Below are 12,170 nucleotides of genomic sequence, written 5' to 3' on the forward strand. Positions count from 1 at the left end.
GTTGAAATACCATCACAGAAACCTCGAAACGCTTGTTTCGTGCCAAGGAGAGACTTACTTTAAGAGAAAATGCGTTCTGAAGCGTCCGCGTACCGCTAGCGCAGTTCAAATCGCCCGCCCTCCGATCGAGGAGTACTGACATCATGGTCTCATAGTGACGTTGCGCCAACGGTGAGTAGAACGGCGTCCGCAGACGGCGCTACGGCTTTTCTGCGCAAAACGCAAACGCGCGGCCAGAAACAGAGCCAAGACAGAGCCGACAGCAGAGCGAAAGCGGCAGTATGGTGGCTAGCGGAAGGAGAAACGAATTACGTCCCACATTACGTCCCACGGCACACGGAGAGTCCGTTTTCGTTAAACTATAGGCTGCGGCGAGCTCGCAGCGTGGTTGGCGTGATCTGTGAGAAGTGACGAGCCTTTTCGCACTCGCAACAGGGCATAAAAAAGTGCGAATCGACGCAAAACTCGGCCTAGAAACGTGCTTCGCCACAGCCAGCAGGGCTCAATACGACCCAAGCTGGCGCGACCCAGATGTCGTTTCCCGCACCGCCACCAGGCGCCGCTACTATACCTCAAACTCCAGCGCAAGACGCCCATAAGCTGGTACTTCATTCTATGGCGCAAACTTAGACGCTCGTCGCAATGGACCCTGACACCGACAGATTGGCTCGCGATGGTGGGCTCAACTTCAGCGATTTGAGCACCGACGAGCGCGACCTGCTGCTGAGGGCTCGCACTGCCGGCGTCGTTGCGTACTACGACGGCGGCCTCGACACCGGCTCTCCGGAGCGGGAAAGCAACGAGGGCTTCCCACGACATCACATGGACGTGGCATTCTCGCTGCTTGTACCAAATGAAAGTGTCGCGAGCCAGCAGAACCCTCACAGCACGACGCGATAACGAAAGTACTGAAACTCCAAAGCGTGCGCGGCGCAGAGTCGAGCGCGCAGAGTCGAGCGAAAACGAAACCTTTCGAACACCCATATTACTGAAGGGTAACGTCAAAATGTTATTTTTTCTTAGAGTCGAATAGACGTAGACAAGTAGCATTTTTTTCCGTCTTATAATCGAATGAAATGATATTTTTAATACGAGTAGTTGAGTATTAGTAACACAAATTATGAGGAGTCCTTTCGTCATCGGGCTAGTACCGGAATGTCGCTGGGGGGTCTCAAATCGTGTCATGCATTTACCTCAATTTCTCGGTTACTAAAGCTCTGTTCGCGATTAAATTGACGCCTTAGACGTTCTAGAACATTGCTCTACCACTTTAACTTGAGTTTCTGGTAACCTTTAGTGTCCCTTTAACAAAATCGTGGTTTTGGCACGTAAGACTTCGGAATCTTATTTTTTTTTTCTTAAAAGTGGCGTCTTTTGTCGCAAAGTGCGCAAAACTATATAATGTTCGCACGTCAGTGAGCAAATTATACAATCGTGGCAGGATCATGGAACTTTCTTTTCTCTATATAACCCCACAATAACTGCCAGTAACGGCCTCCCAATGTGTGCTGCACACAATCGAGCTCTGCCATGTCTTCCCTCAGGATGACGTCGTCCTCCGACACCGACGATTTCGAAGACCTTCCGCCGCCGCCACTGCCGGAGTGTGGTACCGAGGACTCTACCGACTCCAGCGAGAACATCTACGAAGACATTGGACCGGTCCGCGTACCGATGGACGGACAGCGGTCGCCGCAGATCAGCGTCGCGACACTGTCGTTAGTTCGGCCTCCGAAGAGCAGGAAGTTTGCCCGGAGTTTGCACGACGTACTCAGTGCCCACGCGGATGCGTCCAAAGCAAAAAGTAAGCGGGGCACCGGCCCTTGTAATGGCGGACTTGTGTGCTTCGTCTCGCCAATTCTTTGCGGCGAAGCGGAAGCTACGGATCGCATCAGCCAATCAGGGACGAAAACCGGCTGCGCGTTTCAAAGAATGATATCGCTCGCTCACTAGGTTCAATTGGCGGTGGAGTACGGGGCAGTCGCTTTGGATAATATCCCTAGTTGCTTGAAACGCCCCTGAGAAAAATGCACTATAAAATGGTTGTTAGGCAACCTTGTTGGTATGGCGCCTGTGTCGTCCTCAATTTCTCTTGTCTTAGTCCCGTTCTTGCCGTCTTGGCCGCATTAAACCACATTACACGACCCTTATAGTTTTCACTCTGCTGCAGCTGTTTAAATGAATGTATATCTCCCGTATTCTGGAATGAAGCCTGCTCTCTTAAATAATTCCTCGGACAATGAGCCCTTTGCCAATAAAGATGATCTCTCTCTCTCCTCTGACTCGCATTCCGTAAGAATTGTGGAACTGCTTGGTCGCACATTTACCCTTCTCTTTATTTTCATGGTTCTGGGATAAGCAGAACAGCCACGAAAGGGCATGTGAACAAGTTTCCCAGGCTGTAGTATCTTATGACTTCGCTCTCCGTGGCTTGACGTAAGAAATTATGCTAATTGGGTCTGAGGCTTAACACTTCGTAAGAAACTGTGCTTGCATTCATTTTTTACGACGTACTCAAGATTCGGTTCACGCGCCAGGAAACAGTTTAGCTGCACAGCTGCGCCAGCCTCTCGAGATTGGCACATTTCCTTTGAAACAACCGCGCAATGGTCCTACTTTTCTAGATAGCACCTAGATGGCGCCGTCTGTCCAATGCGTTGGCGCATTGGATGGCGTGTGTGTGTTAAGCTCTTTTGCATGGCCTGAAGTGCCGACCGCGTAGGAGTAAACTGGAAATGGCGTCCCCGCGGCCGAAGTCACCCAAACCTGCCACTCCTCAGAAGAAAAAAGACGAGTCCTTCTTGGAATATTTAGGGACGCTTGGCAGGAGGAAGAAGATAAAGGAAGGTAGTAGCTGATTCATTCGTTTAAAAAGCCGCCTCTGCCTTGTTGTCGCTGCTAGCAGTCATAATCTAGCGATCGTATGAACGAGCTTTCTCTTTCGTGACCATGTATGGTCGTGTGCCAGTTCTTGGCTAACAGCACTTTTCTTTAATTTTGTTCCCATGTTTCTATAGGTCTCAAACGTAGTCACTACTCTTTTAGAGCAGGAGTCATTTGAAAGCATGATGGTACGTTGATGTCCTCGCCTTGTTCTCATGCCGACTGAAACTTTTGCACCACGCCCCATACCCAGACTGTTTTGCTTACTGTACTGCAACAGCCGTGTTTATGTTCACAGACCGCGAAGGTTTAACATCTAGATCGCGTGAAATACCGCTGTAACTGCGCGACTTGTAGCGAAAATCTTGCGCTCTTTAGCAGTTCTGCCGTTGCCGTGGTCATGTCTGTTGTTTATACGAGTTGCTCGCAAATAAACGCGGTACTCATCAGATATCGGCAAACCAACAGTGTGTATAGGAAGAACAAAAAAAGCGGCGTTGATCTGAATCTTGAGACTGTCTTGTTCGTGCAGTGGTCGAGCTCCAGGAAGAAGGGAAAAATGCCATCGACACGCCTGGAAGTCCAACCCTGCCGGAGTTGCCCCCGCAGGATTATGTCCTTGGTATGACAGTTTCCTTTATGTGATTTTGGTCATTTAATTTGCTGGCACACTGGCATCCCTTTTGCAGATCGGTGTGAGCATGTCGATAGACAGTGATATTGCTTACGGGGAAATGCCTTTGTTGAACTGGAGAGTCATTTCTAACTGTCGCACAAGTTGTGTAAACTCTGTCTTGGACGTTTATGAGCACGTGCGATTATGGTTTGTCTTTTTATTTATTTTTTTCATTATACAGACGAAATGGAAGAAAGGGCCATGATTGAACCACCATCCTATGAGGACCCAAAGTTTAAGGAACTGATCGCTGTACTCATTGAATGGATCAACGACGAGCTGGCCAGCCATCGAATCATTGTGAAAGATATCGAAGAGGATCTCTTTGATGGACAAGTTTTACAGAAACTTCTCGGTAAGCACATTTACCCATTCTGAAAGCTCTCGGAATTTATTGGAACAGCTCTTGGGACATCTTGCACCTCACATGACAACCATCATGTATTGTCGTGTTGCTCTCTCTGAGGAGCTTTGTACACAAATTACAATGAAAGGGGACATAGTAAAAAAATGTTGCTCATCTGTCTTAGAGGCTGCTGTGAACATGTAAGCTAAATATTACTGCACTGCATGCAGCAGGGAACTTACAAGCTCTTGTCAAAAACATCTTTTTTTTTAATTGCTTGCTCTCGCTTCCATAGTGTTGTCATGCAGTGTCATCAAAAAGCAGTTGCACCCATTAATGCTATTGCTAAGAGGAATGAAAAGACAGAGAGAACGCTGCATATCGGTCCCATCACTCCACCTATAGTAGGAGAATTCAAAAAATTTTTGTACCTTGAAGTTCACGAGGCAGTGTTCTTTAATAGTGAGGTCATTCTGTGATTAGTTAGAAAAGTGTTTCAGGGCCCCTTTAACCCCTCAATTGCTAGCTATAGATGGTTTGCATTGACATCATTGTGGCCACCATCTTGGGCTGCTGGTACGCCAAGAAGCTGAACAAACAAGAAGCGTGACGGCATGATTGACAGGCACATCTTGTACCGAGCAGGACATTAATAACATTGATAACCCAGTGAAAAACGATCACCATCATAAAGCAGCACAGGGCACACGTGATAATAGTGGGCACTAAAGTCATTATAGCCACCATGCTATGGCTACTAGCACCGTGAGAAGCTGAGTCCCAGACTTCATGGGGAAACTATCTATAATGTTTTATACTTGAACATTTCATATGACCGCCTAAGCTTTTTGGAGATACTTTATTAAATCATACCTTCTCTTGATTTGTACTATGAGCTGCTCAATTTAATGCAGATACTAATACCTCAAAATTTTTAATATTAAGTTCTAGTGTTTGATGTGCTAGAACCGCAATGCAATTATGAGATACGCCATAGTGGAGGATTCTGGATTAATTTCGGCCAGCTGGGGTTCTTTACTATTCACCCAGAACACGTTACACAGGCGTTTTTGCATTTCGCCTCCATCAAAATGCGGCCCCTGGGGCTGGGATTCGATCCCGTGCCTTCGGTCTTAGCAGCACAAAGTCATAGCCACTACACCATCACGGCAGGTTACTAATAGCATAATGTCAACATTGCATTGTTAATTATACACAGGAGCGATAGCCACTGAAATCTTCCGAGCCATCATGACATGAGTGCAGTACCTTGTAATGAATCACTTTGCCATGTTTGTTGCTTGATTGCATAGCACTGTGGGCGCTGCAGCAACATGGATGGCATGTATTTAAATGTAAAGGATTTGATTTCCATTTCTTTCATCCACTGTGCATTTCATTGAATTTGCGTGGTACACATTAAACCAATATGAAAAGGAAAACCTTTCACCTGAGGGAGAGAGGCCTTCGTCGCAGAGTGAACATCAAATAGATGATGCCGATAAGCTAATTTCTGTCTCAGTCTGTTAAACATACTTGTATTTTACTGTGAAGGGGAAAGGTACCACGAAACAGTTTCTCAAACATGAGATCTGCCTGACGTATTGGTGCAAGTGGTGTGCCAGCTCATATTCTTTTAGCAATCATTCTTTGATTCTTGCTTTCCTTTTATGCCGCATCCCCTGTCAATCGTAGAAACAGTTCGATTTCTGCATAAACGTCGATGTATGTGACGAATACTCTAATTCATGTGAAAATTAATTACTAGCACTTTGTATGTTTATGTGCCTGTTTCTTTTGTGTTGTGTGGAATAGTATTGCGCTAAAGGCAACTAAAAGTGAACTATGCCAACTCCCCCAATTCTCAGCATTATTATCAGAGCATCTGGAATAATTAGGTTGCTAGTTTGTACAGCACCCTGATACTTAGCTTTCTGAGCATGACCAGTTTTGTATTAATGGGACTCCAAAGAGGAGTAGATAGAGCTAATCTAGTATTAGTCAACTACATTTCTGCAATAGACAAATGACCACTATTTGAATGGACACTCGATAAGTCAGAAAACATGTAAAACCAAGAGGCCGGTTGCACCATCGCCCTGAAGTTCCTGCATCAGCTCACCATGGTGTGAAATTTTATGTCTGGTTAGTTGTAGTTTCATGTTTAATAGTTAGAAAGGTCTACATTGCTTTGTAAACAAACTAGTGACTCAACCTAGCTGGTTGCAAGAACATTTCCTTCCTCAAAAGAACACAAGAAGATACCTTGAAATTTGTGACGTCACACTGACATACTGACACTGATGGATTGGTGTAAAATTCAGGAAAAGATAGTTTTGCCTTCTTTTCTTCATTAGTAGTTAAACCTCTTCCACCAAATGAATAGAAATGAGTTTTGAAAGATTAATTAGTGGCCTAGACTCATTTTATTTTACTCTGTAGCATCCTTTAACTTTAACTGCTTGTGCAAAACTAAACTATACTTTATTACACTTTCTTCTTTTTTTTAACAGAGAAACTTAGTGGGAAGAAGCTCGATGTGGTAGAAGTGACGCAGTCAGAAGAAGGTCAGAAGCAGAAACTGAAAACCGTTGTGGACTGTGCAAACCAGGTGCTTGGACTTCCAAAGTGGGGACAGTACAAGTGGAGTGTGGAAAGTGAGTACACTTGTCCATTTCATGATACTGCCTATTTTGATACTATGGGCTCCTTTACAATATATATATGTTACTATTATGTTTACCATGGTGGTAGAGGTTGCAAGGTCCATTTGCCACCATTGGGGTCCTACTATAGAAACTGCCCATTTCTGGGTGGATCATGTTGTAGAAATTGTTTGGTTTAGTTAATTTGCAGTATATAACTTTTTGAAAGGTAGATACTGCAGGCAACGAAAATCTTCCACAATGAGGTAACCTACAGTTATACAAGATGTCGGTGTGGATAATTCTAGACTGAATGAAATAACCTTGAGTGTGTGCTGCATGACTAACACAGCAACACTCCCACGCTTCTTTCTGTAAACAGGTAATTTGTCGAGGTTAGATCTTGAAGTTATGCTGCATACTAGTTCAAAATAGTTTAGATAAGACTGAATGAGAGGTTGGTAGGTGTGTTGTCGATGGCTGTGCTGTCGATGTCTGTGCACTCTGAATAAAATACTTCTTTGTAACTGGCAGAACAAACATATGCTGTAACATAAAACAAAGGGGCATGAGCAAATATCTGCATAAGTGGACACATGAACCCTAACTCTTAATCTACGACAATGCGGTCATGGTACTAAACTGTCAACTATGCACAGTTGTAATAAAATTTACTGGCAAATGCCAATAGGCAGAGCAACCATGGACAGTCCTAGTGGTCATTTGCTGGAGAGTCTTGCCTTGGAGGAAAGATAAAGATTACCTGCATACCTTAGTGCTACATGATAATAAGGTATGCCAAAAAAATAATTCACATATTTTACATTAGTGTCGGGAGGTGGGGCACTGCTTTGACACAGTTGCATTCTGTAAGAGAGGTCAGGTTTCCATTTTCCTTGCAATTTTTTCATAAAGTTCTCTTTAATCTTGGCATTTTGCTCTCGTTGCAAAACAGTTTTGGACACATGTCCAAGAATTTTGGACATTGTCCCTTCAGGTGTCCGAGTTCACCGCAGTCCACTAGCGTAACTCAGTGGGAAACATTTTCAAAAATAATACTTGAGAACACTGCCTGGATTGTGCATTTTGGCTGGTCCGCTTCACTCTTGCCTGGTATGCCGCAGTGCACACTTTCGCCCTTAAAGCTGGGGCAGGAAAGAAGTGTTCAGCTTTCATCTACTCAGTGTGGTATGCTGCACAGCCATCGCTCGTGTTCGAGTATGTATTCAAGCACCCGATGGCCACGCAATGCTCAAATCAAGAGTGCAACAGGGAGAATGCTCACCCATAGAGACGCCCGTCAACTCTCAAATGATGAGCAAGCAATGCGCCTGGCTGCCTATAGCATAGCGTGGCGCAGCTGAGAGATCAACAGTTGCATACGGTTCAATATTCACCATATCCGAATCGCTACCGCTTTGCCACCAGGTGGATGCATCGTCTGCATAGGCACTATTTAATAGCTGCTAATAACAAAATTAAGCAGTTACCAGCCTTGTGGCTTTGCCAAGATTACTTTGAGAGTGTACACTTGATATTTATGGTCACTTTAGCCCAATTGAAATTTTATTGCAGTTTGCTCTAAAGAGAGCTACAGATGATTACAAGCTACCGTCCTCCATAACCATGCTTTTTCTCCTCAACTCCACAGCACAGCAGTAGTAGCTCTATACTACTGCTGCTGTGATGAAAAGGCTTTAATTTAGACGTTCGTGAGTGGTGTGATCGGTCTGCATGGTCCAGCCACCTGGTGGTGCAGAGCTTAACCACCCAAACACAGAGCTAATATTGCTGTAAACAAGGGTAAAACATTTTAAAAAAACATGTTCACGATTACGCTCCTGCAAAAAATTTACACCCGCAGCAAAGGAGTATACGCTTCGTAACTGCTATGTTAGCTCAGTGTTTGAGCTCTGTGCCACCAGGTGGCTGCACCATGCAGGTGGTTAACGTTTGCACCTCCGCTCATCCCACAAAATGGCCAGTTCACTTGCACTTGCGTTTACATGAATACTGGACAAGCTAAACTCTATTGTGGTAATAATCCTTCGGTGGGAAGTGGCAGCTGCAAGTGCGTAGATACTGGTGCCGATTAGATACTGACAGCTGCACCCGTCGCTCGCATGTTGCATTGCAGAGGGATATGATGTCTCAGCTTGACATGTCACCGTTCGCTAGAATAGCAGCTCACAGCATAAGAAGGGCGATCCATGTTGCTCGTGAAAGGAAAGCTCGAGACCAACACTGACCATGCAGCACGAGTCAACATGGAGAACATTGTAACACAAGCAGACGACACTTGCTGTGTGGCTCAAGTGCTTGAGTGTAGTGATAAATTGTATTTGTGTATTCTCTTTGTCTTGCTTATTTTTATAGAAACAAATTAACCAACATTCCAACTATAATGAACAGCATTTGTTCACAATAAAGTTGGAAAAATTATTGAAGGTGGAACCTGGGTAGCCAATCGGATAGCCCACCCAAATCGATGTCAATTGAGCCAAGCGCACCATTTGGGATGGGGTGGCTGAAAACTCGAGGAAGCAGAGCCGCTGGGATTGGTAGCGATGCACATTTTTAAAACCTTAACAAATTACACACTTCATGTGTAGTGCTTCAATGTGTCACCCAATGGTCAGAAGGACCTAGCCGATTCAGTATGTTTGTACAATATCATCAAAATAGTTTCGGGGTCCCTTTAAGACTGCTGTAATGCAGCAGGAAGGTTATGAATAAGTACTGTCATTATGCATTATATTAAAAGAGCGTACCCTCTCGACGTTGCTAACTGGAAGTTGTTGGAATCCGGATGGCCTTCTAAAATGTCATTTTTCAAAATTGCAGTGAAATTCAACAGATGACCTCAAGGACATTGTCCAGAATACCTGGATATGATAACAAAGTATATACATGCTGATGTCTTCTGTGAATATGACTTGATGAATATGACTTGATGGTGTTGTTAGTATAGAAACTTTCACTGTGACATCATTTCAACCAGGGTCTAGTGACCTCATTATTTGATTATTTTCAAGTGAGCTTAGAACTAAATTGAAGCTATAAGGTTTGCAGTCTGTTGTACAGAACAAACAAAAATGTATATTACCCGAAATCACATCAGCAAACTGGACCAACCACATTTTGCAGAATCATGGGAAATCTAGAGAATTTCTTAAATTCAAGATAGTGGTAAACTGATTTTGAAGGTTGGCAATGCTGCTGCAGCACCTGAAAGGGATATGAGGGAAAAAACATTGAGCTGGGCAGGCCGTGAATGTGTAAGCTGTTTAACTTGTGGTCTATTATAGTAATTACAGTATGGCTGCCAAGAGAAGGGCAGTCGAGAACGGCAGAGAATTAGGTGGTGTGATCAATAAGGAAATTTGCAGATAATTTGAGATCACTGGGAAAGGCCTTCATACAGCAGTGAACATAAAACAAGCTGATGATCAGGATGACTCTTTGGTGATGACCCTGTAAAAATTAAATTTAAAAAAAAAATGTCGCCATTACTGCTTGCTCAGAGGTGAAACACGACTCTGAACATATGACTCCTCAGCATGCCCGCGGAGTGCTGAAAAATCTTGAAGGTGACATGGTGCAGCTTAAGTCGTATCTGATAACCACCAGGGGCATGTTTCGTCTGCTTTGGGGCTCTTTAAAGACTGAACGACTGATAAAGAAAAATGGCACCATTAGCAACCCGGCAGTTTGGCCAAGATTACTTGAGTATTATGTACTACCCATTCTACTTGACTGTATTTCTATTTGGAAAAATTGGGGGGAAAGGCTGGTGCAAAGGAATAATTGTGATTTTCAGGGCTAGGTGTGCTGTTTTTGTCAATTGCTGCTGTGTAAGCTGTTTGCTTTCTTTCTTATTCCTTAGAGCTTATACATGTTTGAGTAAATCACCACTTACTAAAGCTCATCTCTGTTGTTCTCAGGCATCCACCAAAAGAATGTGGTGTCCATCATTCACCTGTTGGTTGCCCTGGCTCGGCACTTCCGGGCACCAGTCAGGCTCCCTGAAAACGTGGTCGTGAATGTTGTTGTTGTTCAGGTAGGAATGGGAATATTTGAGCACATTCAAAAGAAATAATCTCTCATCTCAAGGCACGCTAACAGAAAGCATTAAATCAGCTTAAGCCGTTGCATAAACGCAGTGTACATTTGTCTCTGTAGACTCTGCATGCATTTCCTTTGCTAGAAAAGATTTAGTACATGTGGAGAGAGTGAACGCAGTGGCCGCATTTCGGGCGTGGTGGAATGCGTAATTGCTCGTGTGTGTAGGTTTAAGTGCACATTAAAGAATTCCAGTTAGTCAGAGGTAATCCCAAGCCTTTCACTGTAGTTTCCATCACAACCACTCTGTGCAGTCTGTATACATGTAACCCCAAATTTTAATTTTAAGGATGAATTTCCTTGCAAACATTGTATCCAAGCCACAGCACACTGATGTGATTTTCATGACGGAAAAAAGGACTGCTAACAAAACAGGGTTACTAAGAGAGGCCGATGACATGAGCACTTATTCACTGCTAGTCTTTTGTAAAGAAATACAAATATATACGATCATGACAGGTATAGAAAAAAAAGGTCACATGGTAGCAATGCCATAACATGAATGAAAACTATTCAACGAACATGACAAGTGGTTAGAAATGTAAACTCTTTATAACAAAGTGGTACTGTTGCCTGGCTAACACGTGTTGTGCCTTTTCTTTTGATGTGAAAGGCCTCAGTAATATTGTGCAATGTCTGATTAGATGCCTAGCCGTGATGGTCGCCTGGCCCAACTTGCCATTTTGATGATGGTTGCGTTTTGAAAGTCGGGATCATAGCCACATGCATTCCATCTTTCCATTATCCCAACTTGCCAGCTTGCCCATTTGATTCTTATACAGTGTATTTAACAATATTTTCACGCCACTAAACTTCTTTTTGTGTGTGTGTGTGCTGTGACAGAAAAAAAGAGCTGAGAATGTGTTTTTGTGTCCTTCTGTCAGTCCTATCATTGACAGTGTTGTTGCCATCAGGACATCTGCTCAACGTCACCATATGGCATCAAATCACGATAGCCAGTTTGGTCGAAGTTCACAATGTAAAAGCAATGCAAAGAACCAAAGTGTGTGAAGAAAATTGGTGTGGGATTAGAGGAAAGAAATTCAAATGCAAGCACTGACTAAAATTCAGTTGGTAATGAATGCCCATGTTTGTGCTTCTCTTACCACTCGCCTTTATTTTTCTTTGCACACTTTGGTGTTTTGCACTGCTTTTACATTGCGAATGTTGGGCATGTGCAAAAATGAAATTTTGTCTGCCATCACCATTTCACACTTGCCTATCACACCACCTTCCATCCGGTAATTTGCGTGGGTGTTTATGCACGACACAGCTTTCAGGTAGTGTCGGCAGCTGTGCGCATGTTTTTCGGAGGCGACAGTGGCCAGGGCTTTAGTGGACAAAGACTGTGTCTTGTGCATCTCAAAGAAGTTCTTGAGGAGATGGCAGCATTCATTGGGAGAGCCTCCTGCTGTCACTGTAAAGGAATTCAGAGCCGGCGGGATCACTAAAATCTGTTGAATTCTTCTTTTTATAGGAAAAGTCAGTAAACATTTCC

The 12,170-nt window shown here is 43.9% G+C and overlaps 1 protein-coding gene across 1 annotated transcript in view; it reads left to right on the top strand.

Annotated features, from left to right (window-relative positions):
- Positions 1-12,170, top strand: part of LOC126544583 (beta-parvin-like) — a 36,126-nt gene that overhangs the window by 11,575 nt on the left and 12,381 nt on the right. The window contains exons 4-8 of the mRNA XM_050192000.3: positions 1,545-1,804; positions 3,416-3,505; positions 3,741-3,914; positions 6,419-6,562; positions 10,495-10,610. Coding sequence (XP_050047957.1) covers positions 1,545-1,804; positions 3,416-3,505; positions 3,741-3,914; positions 6,419-6,562; positions 10,495-10,610 — 784 coding nt within the window. The remainder of the gene's footprint in view (positions 1-1,544; positions 1,805-3,415; positions 3,506-3,740; positions 3,915-6,418; positions 6,563-10,494; positions 10,611-12,170) is intronic.

Source organism: Dermacentor andersoni, chromosome 10 (assembly GCF_023375885.2).
Source record: "Dermacentor andersoni chromosome 10, qqDerAnde1_hic_scaffold, whole genome shotgun sequence".
NCBI lineage: Eukaryota > Metazoa > Arthropoda > Arachnida > Ixodida > Ixodidae > Dermacentor > Dermacentor andersoni.